Source organism: Oculina patagonica, chromosome 14 (assembly GCF_052425735.1).
Source record: "Oculina patagonica isolate OP01 chromosome 14, crgOcupat, whole genome shotgun sequence".
Classification (NCBI taxonomy): domain Eukaryota; kingdom Metazoa; phylum Cnidaria; class Anthozoa; order Scleractinia; family Oculinidae; genus Oculina; species Oculina patagonica.
The window spans coordinates 7,921,101-7,949,080 of record NC_135771.1 but is presented as its reverse complement, the minus strand read 5'-3'; the positions used below and the strand labels follow the sequence as shown (position 1 = coordinate 7,949,080).

General features: G+C 40.9%; 1 protein-coding gene across 1 annotated transcript; it reads right to left on the bottom strand.

Moving 5' to 3' along the window:
- Positions 1-11: 11 nt before the first annotated feature.
- LOC144638388 (uncharacterized) lies at positions 12-26,318 on the bottom strand. Its single transcript, XM_078497603.1, is given in 22 exon segments — positions 12-1,843; positions 3,074-3,173; positions 4,379-4,475; positions 5,902-5,942; positions 6,858-6,928; positions 7,564-7,686; positions 8,267-8,445; positions 9,582-9,692; positions 10,582-10,825; positions 11,733-11,902; positions 12,372-12,659; positions 13,113-13,276; positions 13,988-14,046; positions 15,030-15,142; positions 16,126-16,449; positions 17,489-17,614; positions 18,589-18,737; positions 19,695-19,768; positions 20,233-20,354; positions 21,824-23,728; positions 26,144-26,156; positions 26,158-26,318. Coding segments are annotated over 22 exon segments (4,605 nt in total). The 5' UTR covers positions 26,212-26,318; the 3' UTR covers positions 12-1,765.
- Between the last annotated feature and the right edge of the window lie 1,662 nt (positions 26,319-27,980).

The following is a 27,980-nucleotide window of genomic DNA, read 5'->3' as shown; positions in this document are numbered from 1 at the left end:
ATTGTTATACAGTAATTATAAAACAGACCAGCAGCAAAACGATGCCTTTTATTTTCTATTCATATGTACAATTGTTACAAATGGCAGCCCATGAATTACAATTTCTATATCTGTTTAGATCTAAGATACGTAGTAATTTCTAAAAAATAATTTCTATTTTCTTCTTTCTTATTATATGGTTGGGTAATTATTGCAAAAACGAAATCTATACATATTTCCTTCTGATTATATCTCTTACTGCCCCCGAAAAGTTCCTCTTCACGCGCTCAATTTCCAGCTGAAACGTCACATACTGATGTGAAGTGGTACGTCATCAGTATAGAACTCTTATCGAATTTTAATCGTCTCTTGAATAGGGCTTTCCACAAGTTGCTCGGCAACTTTTCATATTTCGAGCAACTTTTTTTCTTTTCGAGCAACTTGTTGCATTTTGAGCAATTTTTAGACCGAAGATCTCCGAAGGCCATACGAACGTTTCCGACGATTAACAAAGTTTGCCGAAGATTTTCGTGGAACATCCGACGACGTTTCGACTTTCGACTCATTCCCCATTAAAACATTACAAAATTATTCAGAAAACATGACGTCATCGATATCTTCACGATTTTTCTCAGTGAAAAAAATCCTTGTAATTCAACAATTTTTTGCCTTCAAATGTTATTTAGATACTTCAGTTGCATGAAAGTGCTTAGAAATCTTACCTTCAAAGGCAAATAAGCATATATTCTGGGAAATTTTCTTGATAAAAAGCAGCGTTTTGGATTTTTGGGGGCAACATTCAAGCAACTTATTATCAAAAGCAACTTTTTGGGGTTTTTGGAGCACCTTTTTCAGAAATTTCGAGCCACTTGTGGAAAGCCCTACTCTTGAGCGAAGAAAACAATAAATTGCGTGAAGGGTGACTCTCTTGGGCTTCGATAGTCTTTACAGCTAGTCAGCTTCAGCTAGTCACGCGTCGGGTTTAACAAGCGTTACGAGACAAGCCAAAACGTTTGCAAGGACAGCTTTGTTGGATTAACTAGCACCCATTAGCAGGGTTCATGAATGGTCCCTCAAAATTTTTCAGAGCTCGCAAAATTAAGCTTCTGCTCGGAATACTCGCAAAGTTTAAGTGGGTGCTCGTTTGCTTGTGCTCGCATATTTTTACAAGTGCTCGCATGCTCGCTTTTTAGTGGAGGTAGTTTTTGGAAAAGTGCTGGTTGCTCGCAGGGCTGACTTTTGGCAATGCTCGTTCTTACAAGGAAAAACGCTGTGCTAGTGCTTTTATCTGATACTAAGTCTTTTTGCCTGGCAACTTCGGCGACAATGACTGCGGGCTCAATATCACTACCTGTACAATAAACTTGTTTCTCATTCTTTAAATTCTTGGAAGACGCAGTGTCAGGCAACCTTAGCCTTTTGGTAAACGTCCTATCACTAAGTAGACACACTTTACGCCTAAGTTACTACTTCTGTTGCAGCGAACTAAACAAAATCAAAATATCGTGGACGGCATAGAACTAAGGACGCTTTCCACCAGTCAGAACTGGCCGACCAGACCGGTAAATTCAAGGACAGAATTGTTAGTCAGATTTGTTCTGTCAAATCAATCAATGAATAAATATTATACACTGTTGTGGTGGATTTGTGGGAAAATCTCGTGGAAAAGGCCCTTTTTACATTGAAAACCACCGGGCCGGTCGGCCAGTTCTGTCTAATGTTAAGCGCCCCAAGACTCGTCCGATTGGTTTTCAGACGTTAGCCGTGCCTTCAGGAGTGAACTGTGTTAAGCCGAGGATATGTTTTCCTTTGAGGTGTTAATATAACTTGGTTCTTCTTTGAAATCCTCTGGAGTCAAATAGTCCTGCAAATGTTAAAAATTGTGTTAAGATGGATTCCGCTGAAAGTTCGAGCAATGAGTGCAAAAATTAAGTACCAAAAAACTACTTATAGTTCGGTTACATTTTACATTTACATACTATTTGAAACATCTCACTGAAATTCATTTTTCTTAGTGACCCCGTGATAAAACTCTAAAGCGTTCTCGAGAAAATTAAAGTCAAACCTCGTGAAAATGTTTAAAACGCGCGCCATTTTGTTTTAAACTGGTGCGAAACGTCCGGTTTAATTGAAAGTGAAGATAATTTCAAATCCATTTTTCTCTGGCGGGTCAGCTTGAGAGCTAAAGTTTTGGTAGGTTTTTGTTAGCTGTGGTCAAACTGTTACCATGCTATGAGGTCTCTTTGGTAACTTTATTTTGGCCTGTATTGCTCGAATGTTCGGCGGAAACCAACTTAAAGATTATCGTCACTGGAGCAAAAATGGCAAACTGTGTTGGCTTGTATTAGTAACAACTAATAATGTGCCAAAATACGAACTCTTAAGCCTGGTTTTCACTAGCGACGCAAGAACAGGCGCAAGCACGAGAAAAGGAAACATTTTGATCCTTGTGCTTGTGTTTGCGGCAAGCACAAGCACAAGGATGCTTATGCTTGCGGCGAAGCCGTTTTTATGGTGAAATAAGAGTTGTTATGCTTGCGTTTGTGTTTGCGCTTATCGGCTTGCGTCGCTAGTGAAAACCAGTCTTTACGAAGTACTCTTATTACGGTAACTATTTAGGAAATATGTGAAGGAAGTGTAAGTTTAAAACTTGACCGATTGCACCAATTAAAAAATATACTTACAGAGACTAGGCTGAAGGAAAGCTATTTCCTTACTTTTTAAACTTTTGTAGTATTATTTATAAGCAGAGTTTTGGGCAAAGAATTATAAGAAAACTATCGTTTTTATTATGTGCCCAAATATTTAACAGTAGACGAAAAGGAAAATTGTCTTTTATTTCAATTAATTTTACTTTGAACTCTTTACATTACGTTGATATTTAGTGCATATCTCAGATAGTACGTGCACTGTGATTGGTCAATTTTAAAGGCCGTTTTCTACAGTCCGGCTCTCTTACCGCGCACTGGACTTCTATGTTCTTCTTTCTTAAGCCGGAGAGCGTGGGCTTTAATAAACATCTTATTAACCTCGCTTTCTCGCTCAGTCCCGTTACAAATTTATATCGCATCTAATATTCATAAAGTCAACTTACTGTTTCTTGTCTGAGCATTCGATGAAGTTCATCGCTCAGCTCCTCAAATGTCGGCCTCAACTTTGGATTCGCATTCCAGCAGCGAAGCATAACAGCGTATCTGGTAAAAGTCAGAAAATGTCATCATAATGCCATTTATGATTTTTTTTTGCATTCCTTAAGCGTCATGATATACGCATGCGAAATGTTTTTTTTTTTGCTCCCTCCCCTTTCCTTTATTCATTTCCGAGCCATCGCTCTAACTGGTCAGCGGCAGTGCTTCCTCTCGCTGGCTAGTAGGACTGAAGGCTCGCAGCCTGAAAAAGCTTTCGCCGCCATTTTGAAATTGCAGGTATGTGAATGTGAGTTTAATGTTAACATTTTCTCTAGTTAGTTGACACCATTTTGAAAACTTAAACACACATTTCAGACATTAATGAAAGACAAAGTTTGAATTAAATTCACAGCATCCCTTGCTGTACAAACTTCAAATCAAACCCAGCTAAGGTCAGCTAACATTTAGTGTGGGCTTGTAGCACTGACACCGGATTCATCCAAATAATAGCTTATAGTTTGGTTAAAAATGCCTGAAGAGTAGTAAATACTAATAATGGAGCAAAAATGGTTACGATTGGATAGGATTAAAATGGATTACAAAAATAATAGTTAATACATGAGACCTACTACTAACTATGCAAAAATCAAATGGAAATTACATTTTGTAAAGCTCAATTTGTACTTTCTTGAAATGCAATTGTGTTCAAAAGCAAGTTGTCATTTACATTAGGTTCGACTAATGAGAAGTTCGACGTTTGGCCCGGGCCTAACGTTCACATGGTGCAAAATCACAACTAGCTGGGGGGAAGGCATTTTGTACTATGTGACAGTTCGTTGCAAAGGGTTCCATTTTATAGTGGGGACAGTTGGTACCGTTTTAAAGTTTGTAAATCAAAACTCCTGATTCATTATCATTATCGTGCTGTGGTCTTTAACCCTCTGTTCATCGTTGTTAACAATGTTATCAATGACATTTTATTTATACGCACTCCAAGTCGATCGTTTTAAATTTTATAACCAAGAGGTTTTTAATCTTTCTGATTGAGAACAGTGCTGCGTATTACGCAAGTGCGACACGCGAGGATAGTATACCTCGTGCGCGAGGCGCGAGTAAAAATACCATGCGCGCGCGCGCCACGCGATTGCTCTTTTTACTCGCGCGACTAACACGCAATATCTAGAGCTCCCCGTAAACCGCAAAACGAACGACTTGGAGCAAGTCTACATTCTATTGTGCGTCTTGTATTGAAAAGTTCTCGATTTACTCACAGCCAGTCGGTGCAGTAGCGAGGTTTATCCAAACGATGTCCCGCCTTCAGCTTGTCCAGCAATTCGATCATTACCATCCCGGCATATGGAGCACAGCCTGTGAAACAGAGAAGATTACAACGTGTAAGTTAGACTAAATTAAAGTACAGTAGAACCCCTTGAGGTTGTCCTTAATAGCGGCTCGTTGGAAATTAGCAATAAGGCTTTTTAGAAAGGTCACGTTACTTCGATGCAAAATAGCGTGAAAAGGAATCACGGAATCACATAAGACGACAATAGAGCAGTTTTCACTTGAGTGTCGAAAGTTAATTGCGTTTGCTTTGGTTTTGCATTGCTACGCTCAGTGATTGGTTTAAAAATTTCGCGCCACTTTCTCAGCCAATCAGAAGTAAAACCAAAACCAATCGTGACTCGCGCGCGCACGTTTTCCCGCGCTTCGTGCCGGCAACTTGTAGTTGCTTTGAGTTTTAATTGGTTCTCTGAATTGTCTGTGTTTTTTGTGATTGGCTGAAGTAATTACTTTGGTTTTGGTTTTGGTTTTACGACACTCAATTGAAAACTGCTCTAAGACGACAATAATCCCGTGTTTGAACATAGCTGGTAGAGGGTTTGGTTTGAATGATTTTATCCGCCATCACTTTTTCTTAAATTATTGTCTGTCTGACCTTGTTGAAAAGAAAGCCAAAAATTCTATGTTATATTCTTGCTGGCCGCTAAATAGGGGCAAAAACAATAGAAGAACGCTCATCGGGACGGCAAAAGGGTGGCCGCGGCCACTCTTTCGGGGGAACAAATGCCAGTTGATGGCGACATCACTTCTCCAAGAAGTGACTGAGCCCGCGGTGCGACGGCCTTCGGAGTACTCGTGAGCGCTCGCGCTAGTTTTTGATTGGATGAAATTGTTCGAGCTTTTCAACGTAGATTTGCACAATAGTTTCGGGACTGGATGGTTTCGACTGTGATTTTTAAAAAAATGTAGACTATAGTTCTTTTCATCTGATAGGTTGAAAGCAGCTCAATTTTTATAGTGAAATGACTCGATAGCTGGTACTAATTTTTAATGGTATCGCTCAGAGTTTCGCGCCAAAATCCTGCGGATCTTGCACCGCACTCAACCCGTTTCCATTCCGTTTCATCACTTCCGGCGGTGTCAATAAGTCATTGAAAAAAAATCTTAAACCGAAAAGAGGTTTTCCTTTGATTAACTTTATAGAGATATAGCAGTTCTTTTGATGAGGAATTAAAAAAAGAAATGAAGAAAAAGCAAACACATTCCTTCGGTTTGACATTAACCTTCACACATACAACTTTATACTCTAAAGAGATCGAATTTTTGGAGGGCAATGAAACGTCGCGTTTGTAAATAAATACCATGCATGATAAAATTATATGACTGGAGTAGCTTTTACGAGGAAGCCTTGCTCTCATGCGTACTTATGACTCGTCACGCAATCTCTATTAGGAGGAAAGACTCCGTGACACACCGCCTGTCCTAGCAGTTACTTTAAGGTAGCAGATCTCACCTCCGGTTTCGATTTCCCAAAGTAGGACACCAAACGACCAACTGCAAACAAGACAGAGTGTAAGTTTGGATTGGTCAAACGAAATATACTGAGTATGACACAGATTCTGACTACACTAACACGAGACATTCAATGTGAATAGTTTATTGAGGATGCGTCAGTCAGTCATCTGATGCAAAATATATCTTGATACAGTCATCTGATGCAAAATGCATCCTGATTACAATCTTGAATCTAGCAAAAAACAGCAGTTCGTTCTAAGAGTATTAAGGTGTGTGCTACGCCAGATACGAAAAAAACACTAAAAACCACCCTTCAGAAGTGGCCAAAAATATGTGGAAACGTTCCTCATCTTATGCAGCAGCAAGAGACCCCGAGGAAAGGGCACAACTTAATAATCTAAAGCATATTGCAATAGAAAGGAAAGGAGAAGCCACGAGCCAAGCGGCCCACACTGCCGGAGGTTATCCCGGTTTCCGTAGCATTAAGCGGCTAGGAATATTTCTACTCCCCCCTGAATGGGATGCTAGTCCATTGCAGGGTTTTCCCCAGCATTATGTCGCCGGTACCCATTTATACACCTGGGTGGAGAGAGGCACTGTGAGAGTAAAGTGTCTTGCCCAAGAACACAACACAAGTGACCCCGGCCGGGGCTCGAACTCGGACCGCCCGATCCGGAGTCCGGCGCTATAACCATTAGGCCACCGCGCCTCCCATATATTTCAATAGACTAGTTACAAAATCTGAACAAACAAAACTTTAAAGAAAAAAGAAAAGCAAGCAAAGACGAGGACTGAAGACCTAGAATGACCTAAATCTCCCGCCAAAACCTATATATATCAGATATCCCATAACAAACCGCGAACCTCTCAATCGTGCCGTCAGAATAGTAATTTCTGACTAATTCATTCATTCAAACGTCAGAAATTACATTTCACATTAGACAAACAACTTACACATCACTTTGGCTCGTGTACATGCCACGGTCAAGAGATTCCACCGCCATCCATTTTGCCGGAAGCTTTCCCTGCGTACCAATGGAAAAAGCATTTATTACTGTGGAATTTGTGTGGGAATGCGCCATATACTTAAAGGATCGTATCTTTGTGGTCAGGCCGGGTTATTCGAAAGCCGATTAGCACTAACGCAGGATTAAAGTTTGATCGAGGTTGAATTTCTCTTGTGTCAAAGTGTTTTTATTGCCTATGTTTTGTGGAGTTTTAGATAAGTCGACGTCAAAACTGAAGGACAAGAAATATAAACGGAAATCCTCACTGAAAAGTAAAAAAAACTGGAATCAAAATCCACGCCTATCCTGAATTAGTTTAATCGTGCTTTAAACCGGGTCTTGTATAACAACGTAAGGAAAAGTGTCAAAAAATGTACCAGGCAATGAGCAGTAAACTCGTTTCTAAAGTTTAAAATTTATACAACAGGCTATTTTCGAGTTACCGTTTGCCTCTGTTTCAGAACAAGTCTACGTGCAAAACCGTTCATATGAAAATGAATTTCACCTCCAGGTCCATTTTCATGCAAAATAAAACTCATTCTTATTTGAATAGTTTCGCACTTAGACTCGATTTGAAACAGAGGCAAAGGGTAACCCGGAAAAAACCTTTTGGCTAAAAACCATTTCAAATCTCAGGAGTGTTAAGGTCTTACCTCAGTTTTCTTCTCGTACTGGTTGTCAGTGTAAATATCACGTGACAGACCAAAATCCGCAACTTTAGCTACCATTCCCTCTCCAAGAAGAACATTTCTCGCCGCCAAGTCCCTGTGCGCGCACTGCAATATAAGATAGTTATTTCAAACACCTTTTTTGAAGAGGTAATGGGAAAACGGTGCTAGCAGTCCGGCGGTGACAAAAATGCGCTAATTTCGAAATACTTCGTCCCAAGAGCTATAAAAAATATAGTCAACTGTAGGTTCACAGCAAGCTGGTTTGCTGGCGACTTCGTTTATTTGTTCATTTTTCCATGCATAACTGATTTGCCGTTATTTAAACCACTATTCCCTTGTTGATACGGGTGATACGTCCTAGGTGGGGCCTACTTTATTTCTACATCGGGAAGCTTTTTATCGTTGGTTTAAGAACCAACCTCTGAGACCCAGGGACGGCAAGTACAGTCAAGGCGAGACGAAGTAAATCGTGCAGCAAACTCAACACGAGTATCCTGTTCCTAGTACCCAGGTGCTATCTTTTCCCTCACCCGATTTGGCGCGAAGTTCCATGGCGTCACCGAATGTATTACGCACGTTACCAGGGCCTTGGTGTACTTTGCGCTCGTCCGCAAGAGGAAGAGAACTCCTTGGGACAAGGGTGTGATCAAAGGAAATTTCGCTCTAAACATTATTGCTAACTCACCTTCATGATAGCAAGATGTTTCATTCCGTTAGACACGTCACACGCTATCCTCAGTCTCTCCGCGGAGCTTATGTCCAAACTGTATTCGTTCATGTCGTCGTAGTTTTGCTTTCGGTGATCACGAAGGTAACGCAAGAGGTTGCCGTGTTCAGCGAATTCTACGACAATCATCAACGGTCCTAAAGGGTGAAAAATAAAAAAAATATGCATTTAAGGGCAAATAGTTTATTCAGTATTATTTTATTATTATTTTTTAAACTGCTCCATCCTGAAAAGGCGGATTTTGATTGGTTTTCTGAGCGGTCCGCATTTTGCAATACAGACCGCTAAGATGAAGCGCTCACGACTTAATTTCGCCGATTTTTAATGAAGCTATAATGTTAATTAAAATAAACTAAGGGGACTCTGGGGTCATTGTGTTTTGTTCGCGGGCAAGGCACTTTACTCTCACAGTGCCTCTCTCCACCCAGGTGTATAAATGAGTACCGGCGAATTTAATACTGGGGATAACCCTGCGATGGACAAGCATCCCATCCAGGGGGGAGTAGAAATACTCTTAGTCGCTTTATGCTACAGAAACCGGGATAAGCTCTGGCCTGATGGGCCACTAGGCTTGAACGCAGACTTAACCCTTTTAAGGGGACTTTTGATCATATTTTAATCAGATGTCACTTATATTATTTACGGCCTGACGTTATTGTCCAGAAATCCCAGCTTCCTTCTGAGATCTTCTTAAGTTCTGGCCGTTAGTTCCTTCCCAGTTGTGTGCTCGACCTCCAACTACATGCTTCTTTTCCCTGCGAGCTCCAGCCTTTCGCTCTTTCTTTTGCCATCGTAGGCCCAAGTACGTTCGCCCTTACCAGTTATATTCAGTTACAGAACACAATTTTGCGGACATAAAAAATGATTATAGCACAGAAAACAGGGCAGGAAACCTAGGTCAGCAGGCTTCTTCAACTTACGATACCTTTGCTATCTTCTCGTACGCATGCTCTCTCAAGAGGTACCTCGCTCATCCTCGTACCCAGGGTCTTCGTATCCATTGACCAACGGTCAGGAAACGAGCGACCATGGAAGTCCGAAAATATCGGACTTCCGGTTGAATTGCGCATGCTTAGCTTTCAAAAGCATCACCAACGAACTTCTTGGTGTTTTACTTTCGGCCATTTTTATCGTTTTTAAAGCCAATCAAATTCGATCCTGAAACGGAACTTTCGAGAGTCGCTCGTTTCGTCAAGCTTGCGCAGTAAGGAACAAAGACTCGTGGTACGAGATCGTACCTCGCTGTTATGTTCTATATTTAGCCGCAACTTACCTCCAGTTGAGCATGCGCCGATAAGGTTGACCAGGTTAGGATGATTACCCACATCCTTCAATCTCTCAAGCTCATTCAGCAAATCTTTAAAATCACTTTCTGTGGCAGTACCTGTGTAACGTGTTTTTAGACAATACAGTTATGGATCATACTGCTTGTGGTTGATAACCACTATTGCCATCACCTAGCACTGACTCAGACTCGTTCCCAGTCGCTCCTGAGACGGTTTTGACTAGAACGCATTGCATCAAGGGAAGGCCGAACGAAAATTTTTCTTCGCCCTTCCCAGCCTGCCCCGCAACCTCCATATCATTTCTCCCCAGTCTTTCATCACCTTTGAGAACGAATAAGTAGGGATTGGGAACGAGTCTGGCACTGACTATGAGTCAAATGAGTCAATGTGTCAAGGTGATTTTTACACAAGGTAGGTTATTATCTATTGAACCACGGTTTTCCTTTATACAAGCAAGCTTAGAAGCACTTCACTTTGCTTAAGGCTAGTTTTACTCTGGTTTGCTTGCGGTTAGTTCCACTCAAGTTTGTTTGCGGTTAGTTCCAATCTAGTTGCTTGGGGTTAGTTCCACTCTAGTTTGCTTGCGGTTAACGTTCAATTGTTAGTAAGGGCAGCACTATGACTATTTTCAAAATAATAACTCTAATTTAAGATTTGACTCATTGACTCATGACTCATAAAAACTTTACTCTCTGAAAAAAGCGTTTACTGATTGGCTATACAGATGCCAATCTCATATAAAACTGTTATATCACTTATCAACCATCTAGATGATCTACGTTGGTGATATCAGTAACCTATTTTGCGAGGAAAACGAAACAAAAGATTTTGCAAATCAGGAGGAATGTGCCAGATACACGACTACTCATATCGTTTGTTCTTTTGTGAATGTTAAATGAGTTTGAAGATATCCTCTATGCGAAATCCCCTGTTTTCAAAGATTGCGTTGTGAGGTCGGATTTCTTAACAATAGTTTAGTGAACCTACGTTTCAACGTCTTCACGGCACAATGTGTGATGTGACCGTCATCTTCAGTCAGCTCTCCTTTGACCACCATTCCAAACTCGCCCTCTCCAAGAACTTTGCCAAGAGTAATGCGCTCACGTGGTATCTCACGCCAGGCAAACGAGGCTTGAATCTGCATCGCGCTTGCGCCGTTTGCTGTTTCACCTGGTATTGGGGCGTAACGTTCCCGGCCAAAGGTCATGAACCCTTCGCCCGCTTGGTTTCGCTGGAATATTAAGGAAGAGAACTTGATCTATGAGAAGACGATTCTAATGCAGGAAATTTCCATTTGTGGTATTGCCATCAAAACTTAGAGAACTGACATGGACAAGATACATCTAAATGCTCAATATTTGTTCCCGGGAGCGATGTGGAGATTATTCCCTATAGTATAGTAGATGGGAAAGCTCCGCCCGAAAGGGTACAATTTCAGGCTGTAGATATATAAAAGGGTAGGAATTCACCTTTCAAAATATCTCGAACATAACTAAGAACAGACCCGCCGAACGGTCGTTTCGTATATTTAAAGTATTTCAAGGAGTTATTCAAGTGAAAAATTAACAAAAGAGATACAGTGTTCCTTCTGCACGTAAGAGAAAGGGGTACTATTTTCTTATCGAAGACATATGAAAGGGTCACCTTTGCTGTGGAAAATGGTAGATGAAAGGGTAAAGGTTTTGACCCCAGGGTGAGCCACGAGGAGCATGCGTCACTTTACGTGCACTCCGTAAATTGAACCCTCATCCTAAACATTTTTACATCGCTTTGCACATCCCCTATGATGTTTGCCGACATACAAGTTCGTGAGACTATTTTACCAAATCGTGATAAAACAAATAATTATTTAGAGTCGGATCTACTGCATAGTGTTATCGGAAAAGGTCGATAAACCGTAGGTCCCGTCTCCTGTATCTTCAGTGGACGTAAAAGAACCCACACACTATTCACAAAGAGTAGGGCACGAAGCTCCCGGTGTTGTGGTCTGGCCTTTGTGCAGTAAATTACAGTATCAGTGTACAGCGCATTTGAACATACGTATGGCAAATGCGCTATACAAATTCATTGTCATTATTTGTCATTTAAATAGTCTCAGCAAGCGTCCCTTCTAGTTTTAAATACGATTATTAACTGACCGGTTCTGCTGTGACTCGGTTCATGGGGACTTCCTCGTCAGTGGTTTGATATCCACTCCGTTTTCCCTTCTTTTTCCATCTTCTATACACGAACACTGCCACAATAGCCAGTATTATCAACAGCAACAGAGGAAGAACTATGGCTAATGCTAATTCGGCTCCACTTCCCTCTGTAAGAGAAAGATCCATACTATAAGTGAACTGATACATAAGGACCTGAAGGGGAGAGGGGTAAAAAGGTATAGCCTGCTGTCGACCCAAGTGGCTCATCAGGCGGGAGCTTATCCCGGTTTCTGTAGCACAAAGCGGCTAAGAGTATTTCTACTCCCCCTGGATGGGATACTAGTCCATTGTAGGGCTACCCTCCAGCAGTAATTTCGCCCCAAATTTTACCCAATCCCATTTCCTAGCCTATTGTTTTCCCAACTGTTCTCAAATCCCAGTCCCAAGTCCATTGTTTGTGTTTCCCAGTTCCAGTGTCCCAAATCCGATTTTCTCAGTGAAAATTGCCCAAATCCCACTTCTCATTTAAACCCCTTCAGGTTCCTCGATACGATATCAATTCACGAAATAAATAAATAAAAATATGAAAGAAAAAAATGGAATAATCATTAATGTCAAAAAATAACAGTAATATACCTTTTTCAGTTTTGAGTTCTCCACTTTCACTAGGTTCTCCTTTTCCATATTTGTTTTCGGATTTCAGTCGCACAAAGTAAGCAGTATCGGGATCAAGATTGGTAAGCCTGTGGTTTTCGCCACGAGTAGTGGTGAACTGTGTCCATTTGGTTGTTCCAAACTTTCTAATTTGCAGTGAGTAACTACTTATGGCGTACATGTCATATAGTTCAGGATGTGACCACATGATTACAGCTTCAGTTTGTTTGACATCAGCTGACTGGACATCAACGGGCGGTGGAGGACGTTCTGAAATGTGCATAAATAAACAAGTAAATAAATAAATAATCAAAAATTGAAATAAACAAATAACAAAGGGAGAAGGGAAGAAAGGAAGAAGGGAGAGAAGAAAGCAAGCAGACAAGGTATCCAAATCAATCAAAAAATGAAATGAAAAAAAAAAACGAACGGAACAACGAACGAAAAAACAAACGAAGGAAGGAAGGAAGGAACGAACGAACGAAGGAACGAACAAACGAATGAATGAATGGACGTAGGGAGGGAGGGAAGGAAGGTGGGCGGGATGGATGAATGAATGGATGGAAAAGATGGATGGATGGCATTGAATGGAATGGACGGGCGGATCGATCGATCGTTTAGGGCGGATCGATCGATCGTTTACCGAAACGGCAATAAGAACGTAAGAACAAGGAACAAATGAATATACAAAAACTTAAATGGCGCTAGTTACACCATACGAACCTCTTAACTCAACAGTTGGCTTCACTTTAAGGCTGCCTATCTGACCATTTTTCACACTAACTCTGAGAGTTTTTCCAACTTTGTTAGCTATCACCACGGGCTTTTTATTTGTTATTTGATCCACTTTAACGACAACTCGAAAACGTACTTTGACGCTTCCATTACTGAAACAAAAAAAATATTAACCATTTAAAACTATAAATTAATAAGAAGTGCCATTTGTTACATTTTTCCTATATCTAGTCTTCCATCAAAGAACAACCGGACACCGAATAAAAGATAGTAAGCGCTGTTTCTTGTTTTTCGAAAAACAGTTGCCATTATGCAACGTTCGTCCCAAAAGATTCTTCTCGGCAAATGATAAGCACCTGTGATACGAGACATGATTTCAATGTGAAATATCGTTTTCTTCGCGACGGCCAGCGTAATAAAAAGGCAGTAGACGTTTTGAGCGTCAGTTGAGAACATAATTCAGTCTTTATATTTTTAAGTAACCCAAATCCTCTTGTCTTTATAATAATAAGTCTCGTTACAAGGTCTGAAATTTAAAGCAAAACGAAGCTTAAACCGTATCACACAGTCTTCTCCGGCAAAGGGAGCTCCGCGTCTTCACGTTTAGTGCACTTAATTTTTTAAGATGCAATTTGTGCGACATATCTCCTTTAACGATAATTGTAGGAAATGCAACCATCGCAGTGAAGCGATTAAGGAAAGAAAACGGGAATATTTTTAAAGGTTTCTTCAGGGGATGACCGTTTTTCTTTCAGTCACAGGATATGCCTTCAGCTATGCCTTTTAATGCTGAAACTAAAAGAAAACAACGCCAATAGAAAGTATATTTAAAATTTAAATAAATATGTTTTGTGTACACTCACTAAAATCCAAGAATTATAACTCTTTCGAAGCCTTCGATGTCCTTGAACAAAGCAGTTAACTGTGGAGAAAAAGCGGGAAAAATGTATTAACTTAATTACTTTAGGTAAAACCCTCGTGGCAATAATTGAACCTGAAACTAAATCTCTTTAACAAAGAAAAAAAATTACTTTAAAACATTGTTGTTAGCTAGAACGGGTCATTTCTTAAGAATTCACATAGATAAGTCTTGTAACCAAAAAAATGTCATAAACCGTTTTTAAACTAGAGACGGACGGACAAATCGTCTTAGTGTGAAAACGGGACGGACCCCGGGGGGGGGGGTACTCGAAAAAGTTTTGTACGGGGAGGCTCCGCCCGGAGATCTAACCCCTTACCCTTTTATATACCATTTTGATAGACAAGGTACCCCTTTTGTATACTTTTTATTGCAAAAAGGCACCCCTTTCATATACCTACACGACATCACATTTACCTAAAACAGAAAGTTTTCTTGTTATTTTTATGTAGCGTTTAATAAATTACGACGATACAGCCTAAAGTTGCGTCTGCTCGAAATATCATTATGAAAGATTTCCCTACCCTTTCATATACCTAAATTTGTGAAATCCCTACCCTTTTATATACCTGGAGCCTGAAAAAGGTACCCCTTTCGGGCGGAGCCTCCCCGTATAGGCCATTATAGGGAGTACCCCCCCCCCCCCGGGGGACGGACACGATTTTGGACGTACAAGTCGTCTGAATTTGTCCGTCGATTTGTCCGTCTAGGAAGACGATTTTCGAGGACGACATGGTGGTCATGGACAAGTCGTCTAAACGCCGTCTTAAATTCACACTGTACAGACAAATCGCCAGACTACTTGTCCGTCTTGACGATTTGTCCGTCTTCTAGTCAGTGAAAACGGCCATTTATAACGAAACATTTCTTTTGATCTCAAGAAAACATTTTTAATGTGGATAATCTTTCCTAATCTTGCTTAATCCTCGCTCACTCCAAGAATTACCATAGCGACTCGAAGTTTATTGAAGACACTGGTTTCTTACCTCCTGTTCAACTTGTTTCTCTATTGCCTGGTATCTTACAGAAGACTTGTTTTCCAAATCCTTGTCGAATACCTCTTCCTCAATAGTAATAGCCGCCTCCACTTCCACCAGGTCTGATGATCGAATCGTAAAACTTAACATTACTACTTTTAATTAGCAGAAATCTACAAGTATACTCATGCAAATGCTCAGTCTGATTGGTTGAGCTAATCGTATCCTATCAGCCGTTATCATACAAATTCGCTTTCCAGCAGTGCCTCATAAGGCCGGAGCTTATCCCGGTTTCTGTATCATTAAGCGGCTAGGAGACGAGTATAATGTATTTCTACTTCTTCCTGAATGGGATGCTAGTCCATCGCAGAGTTACCGCCCAGCAGTAAATTTATCGGTACCCATTCATACACCTGGGTGGAGAAAGGCACTGTGAGAGTAAAGCGTCTTGCCCAACAACACAACGAAGTGACCCTGGTCAGGTCTTGAACCCCGGGGGGGGGGGGGGTACTCCCATATGTGGCCTATACAGGTATGTGCCGCCCGATAGGGTATGGGTTTTGAGGTTCTCGGTCCTTAAATAGGGTATCATTTTTGCTCCTTTTGGCAATGTGTTCCCGGTGTGATCCTAAGATAGGGTACCTAAATTCTATTAGCTAAAATAAACGCCCAGCTAAACGAAAAAAAAAAAGATATCTTAAAACTGAATTTTCTGTTCAGGTATTAGAAAAGCGATTTTATAAAGATTTGTGTCTTGCCGTCGTCACGGAACGCTTCTCCTCCCCTTGAATAGGGTATCATTTTTCGGTTTTGGGCCTTAAAAAAGGGTATCAATTTTCGCTTTCTTTATCCTTAAATAAGGTCAGGGTTTAAGAACCTTGGCGGCACACCCCTATCCGAAATTTATGGGAGTACCCCCCCCCCCCCCCGGGTCTTGAACCTGGACCGCTCGATCCGGAGTCCGGCGCACTAACCGTTAGGCCACCGCGCCTCCCCAGGCATCGATTGTTATCGACTATCAATTTCATCGATTGGTCAGGTCGGGTGCAAGCCGGGTACTAGATTATTTCAAGATGGCAAACTGGGCCATCGTACTTTACCTTACCTTCTCTCACTGTTAAATTGACACTCCCTTCATCCTGTCCCATAACATTGATCGCTACACATTTGTAGATGCCTTGGTCATGAACACGGGTGTTAAAAATCAACAGCGAACCGTCCTTTTGAAGTGTTTTGCCTCTTTTGTTTTGACTATCATCATCAAGGATTTCAATTTCGTAAACTGACTCTGTCGCGTTAACAGCGTACCCGTCGGGTGTAATCCAAGTGAATGTTGGTTCTGGAAGACCATTAGCGTGACAGGTAAGTGTCACGTTTTCCTCAGTGCCAGCCTCGGTTGGAGGATCAACGTAGTAGATTGAAGGTGGCGCTAAAAAGAAGAAGTTAAAATATTGGAGAGGCTTTATGACGCTACTCTTTGTCACGCTAAGTGAGTCTTTATTGTTACTCTCAAAATAAAACCAAAAAATAGTAGATAAAAAGAGGCGGAATAAGTAACAATGTTGACACCGAGTGCGTACAAAGAGAAAAAAAAAAACGTTTCTCAAACAAATTATTTTTCCAAAAACAAAGGAGAACTTCTCCACAAATTTAGCACAGCTTTGCCACTAGCCACTATGCTACTCGCTCGCGACTGCGACTTTATGATCGAAAAAGAGCCGTGAAAACCTCACCCAGTCCAATAAATATGAAATATTGGACCGGTAATACGGCGCTGTGATTGGTTGATTTTGTTTATTGGCCCTCTTAATTCTTAGTCGCGTAATAACCTGCAGTATTGACGTCTCATAATCACAATTAGTTTCATTATTTGTTTGTGTGTGTGTTGCAATAAAAAAAAAAAAATAAATAAATAAAAAGAAAATTATATATTACTTTTCACACTAACTGACCGACTGACTGGGCTGACTGACTGACTGACTGACTGACTGGCTGGCTGGCTGGCTGGCTGGCTGGCTGGCTGGCTGACTGGCTGACTGACTGACTAACTGGCTGGCTGGCTGGCTGGCTGGCTGGCTGGCTGGCTGGCTGGCTGGCTGGCTGACTGACTGACTGACTGGCTGACTGACTGACTGACCGACTGGCTGGCTGGCTGACTGACTGACTGACTGACTGACTGACTGACTGACTGACCGACTGGCTGGCTGGCTGGCTGGCTGGCTGGCTGGCTGGCTGGCTGGCTGGCTGGCTGGCTGGCTGGCTGGCTGGCTGGCTGGCTGGCTGGCTGACTGACTGACTGACTGACTGACTGGCTGACTGACTGACCGACTGGCTGGCTGGCTGGCTGACTGACTGACTGACTGACTGGCTGACTGACTGACCGACTGGCTTGCTGGCTGGCTGACTGACTGACTGACTGACTGAATGACTGAATGAATGAATGAATGAATGAATGAATAAATAAATACCTTGACATAGAAAACCATCACCATAATATCCATCTATACAAGTACAATTATATGAACCAAGAGTGTTGGTACATTTCGCTTTCTCGTGACACTCGTTGAGGTGAGGTGCTTGACATTCATCAAAATCTGTTTGATGTAGAAAAGCAACAACGTATTAAAAACAGAATGGATTTATGGAAACGGGAAAAAGAAAGAAAATAATACCGTTAAAGCTCTAAAAAAACCTTATTAAAAGCCGTACAAAAAGTCGGATTACGAGTCATGAACATTAAAGCGTACCTAACCCCAGAATTTTTTCGCTAAAGCTTGCGTATTTTAAAGGGACCGTTTCACGGTACGGCGTATGTACAAGCTATGACACAAGCAAATCACTTCTATTGTTTATAGACCAATCGGAAGCAATAATTTAGTCAAATAATGTGATGTATGGTGTGTTTGCCGAATACTAAAAAAAGTACAAAAAAGTACATGGTCTAAAATTCACATATGCTAAACAAATGATTTTGTGATACATTGGCACCTCGATTTAACGAAGTCCTCGGTATAACAAACAATGTTCTTTATAGCCCCAGTACAACTGGGGCGAAGAGTATTGTTCGTTAAACCGAAGATTAAAATAAATGGGAAAGACCCCGATAAAGTAAAACCTCGTTATAGCAAACACATTTTGCCAGACACTTGACCCCTTCGTTATACTGAGGTTGCACTGTATTGATGGAGAAAAAAATTACCTTTGACCAACAGTTTTTTTGAGTTTCGTTTGTTAGAATGGCAGTAACTATTTTATTTTTTGAGCGTTGTTGTACAAGCACAAAAAACCGTTACATTTTTGGGGAAAAATAAATGCGACAAAGTGAGGAACTTGTATAGCCAGTTACAGGTATTCCGTTCGTTGGGGAAAGAATAAAACGCTAAATAAAGTGTAGCCCCCCAATTTTTTAATCATTAGAATTTTAATTTTGGACGAATTCGGCACGATAAGAATTTTGAGACCATTTCACGGAACAAGATTGAAGACGAGGAAAATCAAATTGATGAAAACACCGTAAATAGAAAACAACTTGACAGAAATAATTGAACTAAAGGAACGGTTACTTTACCTGTTGATTGAACTGAACTAGGGTCCACTTGATATTTTCCCAGCGTGCCACTTTTCACGGTGGTGTTCATGAAGTCAACCAACTGCCGCTGATCAAATTGAGCCTCTGCGTCGATCTTAATGAGCATGCTCGGAATAACACTACCATTGCTTGAAAAAAAAAAAAAACAGAAGAAGGTAGTCAGCCAAAGAAAATGATAAAAACAAATAGATGGCGATGCAAATACTTACAAAGTACGATATCACAAATGAAAGTCCAAAAAAATCGTTTCAGACAACTTTTTTAAGGTTACTGTTCAGTTTTAACTGTGAGCATAACATAGAATGGAAAAACAGGTTTATTTTTGCTATAGAAAATTCCGGTCGTTAGAAGGCAAATACGATAACGCTTGCTGCAAAGAATTTAAATCAGAAAAGATAAAGGTTTTGTCCCTTGCATCGTTTCCTCCTCTGGGAAAGTCAACATTTGAGAATTACTACTTTCGGAGGTTGCTTCTCACGGAACACTACGGTATTTGAAGAATAGTAATATAAACTCTTTGCCGATATTCAGAAACTCCAAAGCTTACAATTTTTATCACAACTTTCGGTGGGTCGCTTCTTTTTGGGGGCCGCTACTTTCGGAAATTTATGATATATCAAGAAAAGTCATCGCAAAACAATTGCAAATCTGTCAGTTAAGAGGGTCCGGATGTCAGCTATCAGTTAAAATTTCAGCACATTTCTCAGCTATCAGTAAATTTTGCTGATCTCAGATGTCATTTTACAGTAAAAAATTTAGTAAAAATTGTGACCAATCGGGGCCGCAAACAAAGCTTTGGCATAGACGAGGCAAAATCTCGCTAGGAGGTTCTAGGGGCATGTCATCCCAAAAAAATTGGAGAACTCGAATCTCGTACATTTTTTAGAAGGTTTTTCTTGAGAAACAAATCAATCTTGTTCAACTGCGAATTATTTTCCCAACTAAACATATTTTGGTTTCAATTTTGGGTTAAAATCTAGACGAGGCAAGTGCCTCGTTTTGTCTCTTGCTATTTCAGTACGGCCCTGCCAATATTCTCAGCTCACTCTTTTATAAGGAACATTTGCATATTCCCAAAAGCTTACCTGAAACCCAGCGTCGTAGCTGCTACAAAGAATCGTCCAAATTTTGACTTTGATTGCGTAAATGTTTTCCCTAACTACAGAAGAGAAATAGAAATTAAAGCAAGAACAGACTTTAGAGCAGTTTTCAATTGAGTGTCGTTAAACCAAAAGCAAAGTAATTACTCTGGCCAATTACAAAGGACACAAACAATCCAGTGAACCAATCAAAACTCGAAGCAAATACATGTAGCTGGCACGAAGCGCGGGAAAACGTGCGCGAGTAAGTCACGATTGGTTTTGGTTTTAGTTCTGATTGGCAGAGAAAGTGGCGCGTGATTTTTAAGCCAATCACTAAGCGTAGTAATGCAAAACCAAAGCAAACGCAATTTACTTTCGACACTCAAGTGAAAACTGCTCTAATGTAAGCGTTTGTAGACAATAACGTGTCCAAGTGGTAAAAAAATACTAGCATTTATTAAGAAAAAAAAAACAGAGGCAAGTAAATGGAGTGTATATAAAATCAGAAAAACATGCTAACGTGAAACATTTATCTCTGTACCTCGAGTTCCAAACCGTCAGCCAAAGATTTGAAGGACGAGGATTTCTTATCTTTAAGCTCAACCGAAAACGCCTCGCTTGTTATCTTAAATAACACCACGTAGTTAGTTGTTCTTCTTGATTCTAACAAAGCAAAGTACAACATTTTATAGAGTGGGCAAAAAAATTTTAAAAAAAAACAAAAACAAAAAAAAACAATCCCTAATACCAATAAAAAAACGCAAGAGCAGAGATTCCAACCCTTTTTGAAAGAAAAAGGAGTATTTTTAGCACTGAAGGTGCAAGCCTCAAGGATGGGGAGGGGAGGGGAGGGGGGGGGGGGGGCTGGGGCATGTTTCACCGGGAAATTTTGCAAATTTAGGTTCTCTCTGATCAGTGCCATTTCCGGCATTTTGACATCATTTCTGAGTTATTCTAAAAGATCTTTATTTTATTCTTTTCAAAAACATATTTGGTGCTTTTCTTTACTTTTGTTACACTCAGATCGCAAAAAGCACTTAAGATTAGCAGTTTTTCTCTTATTTTCAGAATTTCATGATAAATCGGGAGAATCTGATAAAAATCGGGAGAGCGGGAGGCAACGCATCAAGTCGGGAGACTACCGATCAAATCGGGAGAGATGGAATCTCTATGACAAGAGGTACTTCAATTCGTGAAGAATTCCTGGACATCCCTTTTATTTAATGGTAAGAAGACTGAGTGGAGTCCAATTCGCTCTCTGTGGAAATCATGCGAGTGATTAACAAAATCTGACGACCGCAACACTGGAGTCCGATTTGTTTAAACACGAGTACATTACAAAAAATGAAATATAATTGGAACACAGAATTGGACCACACGAGTTGGAGTACGGAATTTTCTCAATTAAATGCCTCCAGCTTATATTTCAAACTTAGCCTGGTGGAACCGGTGTTTATTTGACTCATGCAGTTTTTTCAAGCCCGGTGGGGGTTTATACATTATTTTTGACAGTCATTTATCTTGCCATTACAACTGCAGCTTTTCATACCTCAAAGAAATGCTTTAGGGGGGCTATTTACATGTCCACCTTGAAAACCCGGTGTTAATTTGAGACCCGGCGTTTACCTTATTATAGGAAATTAACGCGTCATGAAATTAACGCGAATGTCAAACATTCGCGTAAATTTTTGTTAACGTTAATTTCCGCACCGTTAATTAAGTTGAGCGTTAATTTCCATGACCTTATTTTCTATTGTTTTGGCCCCAATTTCTCGTTACAGTCCAGACGTTGTTGACTCCAAGGAAAAAAGTATTATTTTATCATGGTGGAAATCTGCCACTATCACTGATACTGCGAAGAACGCTCAAAGTGGGAAAAGTACCACGAACGTGATGAGTAATAAACTTGTTCCTGTTGTGTAGGTCGCGTTAATTTCCTTCATTTTGATATATTGCCCCCCCCCTTCCTCTTCCTCCCCCCTTAATTTCCTTTATTGGGAAGTAATTTTTCCTTCAATTCGCGTTAATCTAAGTTGCGTTAATTTCAAATACCTTAATTAACACAAGCGTTAATTTCCTATAATAAGGTAATCGAGAAAATACGGTACACCTTGTTATCGGACTTCACTAACCTTTTGGTAAAAGCCTGATAACTTGTATTCGTTTTGAACTTTGCTTGCATTTGTCCTGAACCGTCCACGATCGATCTAGTCTCCCCTCCCTGTCCGAACAACCACTGTATGTGTCACGGTGAGTGACTGTCACATTTCTTGGGCATGAGCTTGCAGTCACTTTAACTTCTCCAGTGAATTTTGGCCCTAGATACTTCTTTTCCCGGCAGGTAAAAGTTACATCATCTGGAAAAGTGATTTTTGGATCTTCTGGGGTGCTTATCTTAATACGCTGGTGACCCTCGATAACATTCCCACAAGGATCTTTCACAGTCCAAACTCGGTCAAGTTCACGCTCACAACTCTGCGAATCTACAATATTGTCCTTGTTCGAGATGGTTATTTTTCCACCGCGTATTTTACAAACGCCTTGTGCTGAACCCTTTGCTAGTCCTGTATTTTCAACATTGGCTACATTTGATGATCTGTCGCATGACAGCAGTGGCGGTGTCACGAAATCTCTCGGCACGTTCAAAACAGGCGCTTGCGTGACAAGATCTTCGTCGATTCTTCCATCGCCATCATCGTCCACGCCATTGGCTAATTCTTCGTCAGTGGCTCCATCACAATCGTTATCAATTTTATCGCCTCCAGTTGTGTTCGTTGGCGAACAACTCGCATCCCATGGTTGTAGCCGTTTCATACCAACTGGAAATGCAAATAGCTTTTTAGGAGTCATGCCAAACAGAACAGCGGAAAAATTCGCTAATGCGTCCTTGTGGTAAACATGATAGACACCATCCCTGGGGAGAGGAAGCGAAGCTCTGGAGAATCCTCCTGAAATAATCTCCCAGTTAATCAGATCATTTGCGCCTTTAACATGAAGACCGCCGCGGAATCTGGTATCGATAACAACATTTATGTAGCTATCAAATGCGTTGCCCTTTTCATCCTTTGGAACATAAACGGTGTAGTCATTTGAGAACCATTCGTTTGGGGGCACTAAGCTCATCGATGGACTTCCAGTTCCGCTGGAATATTGCACAACAAGACTGGGGCGAGACGTGGATATGACTTTAGATTCATTCCAAGAGGCAATAATTTCAAATGTTTCTCCCTTGTTTAGTCGGGTTTGAGACTGCGAGTCAACATAGACAAGTGTATTTTGCGCCGATGCTATGACATGAAATATATCTCCCCCCTGTCGGTTAGGCGTAGGGTTAGTGATGAACTGCGTCCCCCAATGATTAACAGGGGGGAGTTGCTCAACTAAGTGATTACAAGGCTGCTGGAGTAACTTTGGCACCATGGCACAATCATTCCCAGAAAACACCGCGATTGGTTTCGATGACGTCACAGTCGTACCGGTGAGGTCAGAATCGGCCAGTACTTGAAACACATCTAAGTCGTTTAGCGTTACGTTGATGTCTTGGCCGTTGTAATAGGTCACTTCGCCATACCGCACTCTACCATTTTGTGGTAGCCGTAGATTAATGGATACTTCAGTGTTGTCTTCTTTTGCCACGACCTGCAAGACAGCGTTGATAACTACAGCAAACGTCGATACGATGTAGTGCGTCCCGAGCGTTTCCACAGGCAACCCAAGAAACCCTTCGCCCGCGTTACTCAATATTGACAGTCCTTGCACTGATATGGGTTCATCTCCAGTAATTCGAATTCCTTTCTTTTTCTCAATCCCTGTAGAGCTCCCAGTCCGCGTACTCCCGGGTAGAGAAATTATTTTGACTCCTCCCGCCCGCAATTCGTACTGCTGGTCTGACTGTTGTGCAAGGGCAGGAACATGGACGCGAGTTTGAGTGTCTTCAAAACTCGAAATGTAAAGCACATTATTTCCATCGTAGGGAAATCGAATATGCTGCGAAACGAAGCTAAGGACGAATTCCCTTCCTCTGTGATCAACTATGTCTAAAGAGAAAAACAAAACAAAAAATGTCATTTCTGACGTTTGGATGACGTGAATGAATAAGCCAGAAATTAATATTCTGACGGCACGATTAAAGGAAACCTCCACTCTTACGACAATTTGACGTTGAATTGTTTGAAATAATGCCTTAATTCCAAATTTTACAGGACAAGAAATAACATTAAATAGCAACAAAAAGTGGATAAGATTGTCGCTTTTAAATTTCCCGCGCGCCGCCATTTTGGATTTTATGACGTGTAATGGTTGCCGCTATTGTAAGGAAGCAGATGATCTGTTGGGTGCTTTCCATTTAGCCAAATATTTCAGAAATTTCGGTCGTAAGTCAAATGGAAAGGTCCATTTCGGTTCCCGAGAACAAAAAAATGCGCCTCCCGTTTTGCGCTGGCGTCCAGTTCTCTCGCGATTCTTTCTGCCCGTTCAACTATCGAAGAAAATTACGAGAAAATGGTGTGCTGTGAACAGTCTAGTGTTTTTTTTTATCTTATTGAACTTATATTTCGAAGGATTCTTTCATTTGAAAGTTATTTTGAACATAAAGGTTAAGTCTGTGTCCGAGCCAAGTGGCCTATACAGCCGGAGCTTATCCCGTTTTCCGTAGCATTAAGCGACTAGGATGGGATGTTAGTCCATCGCAGGGTTACCCCTGACTCGGAGTCGAGCGCGCTAACCATTAGGCCACCAAGCGTGCCACAATTTTGAACATCAAATGAGAAACAAACTTCATATATCATGGCCATATCGTGACATAAATTCCTTTTATTTACACAGAGTGGGCTAGTCACGCAATTTTTACTACCCCACAAACGTAAAATGCGTAACGCAGCTAGGTCATCGAGAGTGATACCCCTCATCAGTAACTATCCTAGATCGTTGACCTGATATAAAGTAGCCATTTCTCAGGCCAGTAGATTAAAAGTTAGAGGGGTACAACAACTAAATATAGCCCTGAGAAATTGAAAGAACGCGAACGTGAAGGCACCCATCATTCTCTGCACACGCTGCTTTCTGAGGGAGAAACTGAGACAAGATAGGCTTTCTCTTCACTGCTGATTGGGGCATCTCATTAATATTACATCTGGTAATGCGGCGAATACTCGGCACAGTATTTTTTTTCTTGAAGCCTTCTTTTTCAATCTTCAAAACGCAAAATACCTTCCAACAATTAAACCCTCTCCCCCAACCCCCCTCCACAAAAAAAACAAAACAAAACAGTCCCACTTCAGAATTAGCCTACTGATAAACAAAAAACAGTCTTTTGAAACAAAAAAATGCAGGGGAAAAAAAGAAATTCCAAAGCTAAGATTGATCACGCTTGGTGAAAACACGGCAATGCGAAAGCGGTAGAAATAGTGTGCATAAAATTGTTTCTGACACATGTAGAAAAATGTCACGTTATGAAAATAAGCTGTTATTATTATTGCTGCAAATGAAAATCACCAGACCATATTGACGCTTAGACGTGCGTATTTTAAAACCTTGATTGAAACTTGAGTAATTTGAATATTTTGAAGCGCGCAATTTTGTGGGTGTTACAAATCGGATCAAACACGCGCTCAGCTCAGAGCGACTTCGGAAACAACAATTATGAAACTTACTCAAATGAAAGATAAACACATTCATACGCACGTACTCACGCCATATTACATATATAGCATCGCTTCCTTCAGCATTTTATACAAAACACTTTTCACGCTTCGCCGATCAACACGAAATCAAGCGTAAATGAGACACAAAAGGATTTATTAAAATGTCTAAAGCTTTCCACAGGCATAACAAATAACTTTCCTTCGGATTGAAGAAGAAGCCTTTTTGACAAACGCAGTTTGAAAATGTTTTTTTTTTTTTAATTAAAGTTAAATCGTAAAATTTTAATTGTTACTTGATTTGGTTCGATAATATTCGTCACAAACTGCAGACAGTCATTATAGCGCGCAGCACTCATAAATTAATGCGAAATGCCATCACATAAGTATGATAAAGATAATGTATAGGAAAGCGTGCGATCATTCAGATCGTTCATATAAAGTTTTCGCTACTCTGATTTGTTAGTTCCAGAACGTTGATATGCCTGCCAAACCGATTTTACATGTGTTAAATAACGGGGTTAAATACAGTTTTAGACAACCATCGTCGAACTTTTGATCAAGCGGAGCATCGATTCACTGAATGCCAATCTTATTAACTGCTTATTAAGTAACCTAGTGGAATAGCATGCGAATGGGTAGTCAATTTTAGTTCAATCAGTGAACGAACAATGCAGATTTCCAACCCGATTGTCTTGCACATTGCAGTATGATCGTATCACATGAGTTCACCATGGAGTGTTTGACAGGCTGCTTCGTTCGTTATTATCAGTATTATGCGTGATCAGTGATGTCGCAATGTTTTAAACTTACCTTGAAAGCTAATACCTCGACGCCAACACCAATAGAAATACCACTGAATAAAGCCTTGCTCCAGCCATGTCTTTTGGTTCAATTCCGCAGCTTCGTGGCAGCTCTAGCGCTGAGAAGTCTAAATATGATCGCTCGCCAAAGTTGGCGAAAAATTGGAAGACGTCTTTTTTGGGCACCGGATGTGACGAATTAAAAAATAACACACCCAGATCACCGGAAGTCGAGACAAGCGACAATCGCGCACCGAGATCGCGCAGCGTGCTGAATGTGTGCTGAAAGGATTAAAAATATATCCGGCGATTATAAAAACAAGGAAGTTTGAAGTAAAATGACAACAACTGGCAATTCAAAATCGTAAAAGTTCCGAGAAACCCAGGAAATTTATTACTTTCTTTTATTAAAATGTCACGCAACACCAGGCTCACGTTTGGATTTGAAGAAGCTTAAGCAGAGACCGATACAACGTAGTTTTGGATACACGCGTGATGGGGCAGCCGCGATGGGCTCCTGGCAGCCGCGAGAACTGGCTCCGTGAGCCTGCTCGCGGGCAACACGTCTGGTACAGAAAAAAATAGTGTAAAGCAACTGTTGATTCGAATCACACAACCAAAGCAAAACCGCAAAGGTAAACACGATAACTGCTAGGCATAACACAATATAACCTTTACTTTGAAGAATCTAAATTTATTGAATTCAAGCAAGAGAAAATAAGGGGACAGTTTGTCCCCTTATTTTCTCTTGATTCAAGAAATGTTATAGTCTCCCACGCAGACGTCATCTGCGATCAGGCGTTTTATTTTTCTTGAAAGGAGAGAAAAAGAACACTTGTTAATTATCACTCCTTCACCGGATTGATAAGTAGGTCTAGGAAGCTGAGAGGGTATGATCTCTGGTTAACGCAGACGTTTTTTTGGCTTGTCACGCTCGTCACGCAACAATCGGAATGATGCTGTACTAGTGGGGAATGGTTCATACGAAGGGAATTATGGGTACAGCGGGGGGGGGGGGGGGGGGTTTGTATGGGAGATTTTTTTTTTTGGTAAGGAAAAAAAAATTTTTTTCCAATTGCTTTTTGATTTTTTTTCCCCCAACACACCCCCACAAAAAAAAGAAGGAACCCCCCCCGGGGGTACAGCAGTTACCTTTCGGTTTAGTTTGGGTTTTTCTTTAGAAATACAACTAAAATATTATTTCTCGTGTACGACGATGTAGTCATTCATGTCTGTTTGGCACACCAATCAAGATTGCACGAAAACGAAAAACAAAAATCGACGAGGAGCATATGTCCCCCCCCCCCCCCTTTCCGGGATTGTTAGTTTTGTCTTGGTAAGACAAAACTATATCAATTGGGATTGATGAAATCATGAACAGTAAAAGAGACTATCCATGGCAGAACCTAGATAATTTACTGTTTTTTTGCCAACTACAATTGGTAGAATGCCAGTTTCTGATGTTATAAATTAAAATTGTAGATCAGTGATGATTAAACTGTAATCCCCGAAAAGAAGCTAGTTGGTAGCTTGGAGAATTTTCTTTGTACATGATAATGAATTGAAGTGTGGGGCATTTTTCCCTCATACAAATCCTTATAAGATATGCAAATCGCTCAAAATACGTGACACTAAATATGAAAGGTCAACATTTGCGTGCCTGCGAACAGGCTCCGAACTGGGGCAGGACGAAAAAAGAAATCGGCGATCGCAGAGAGCTGAGAACGGCAACGAAGCGATCGCTGGCCGATTTCTAATTTTCTTTTCGTCCTGCCCCACTTGTTCGCTACAATTACCCGTACAGCTTGGGATACCTGTGCGATTGCTCGGTTTGGAAGTTTGGGAAC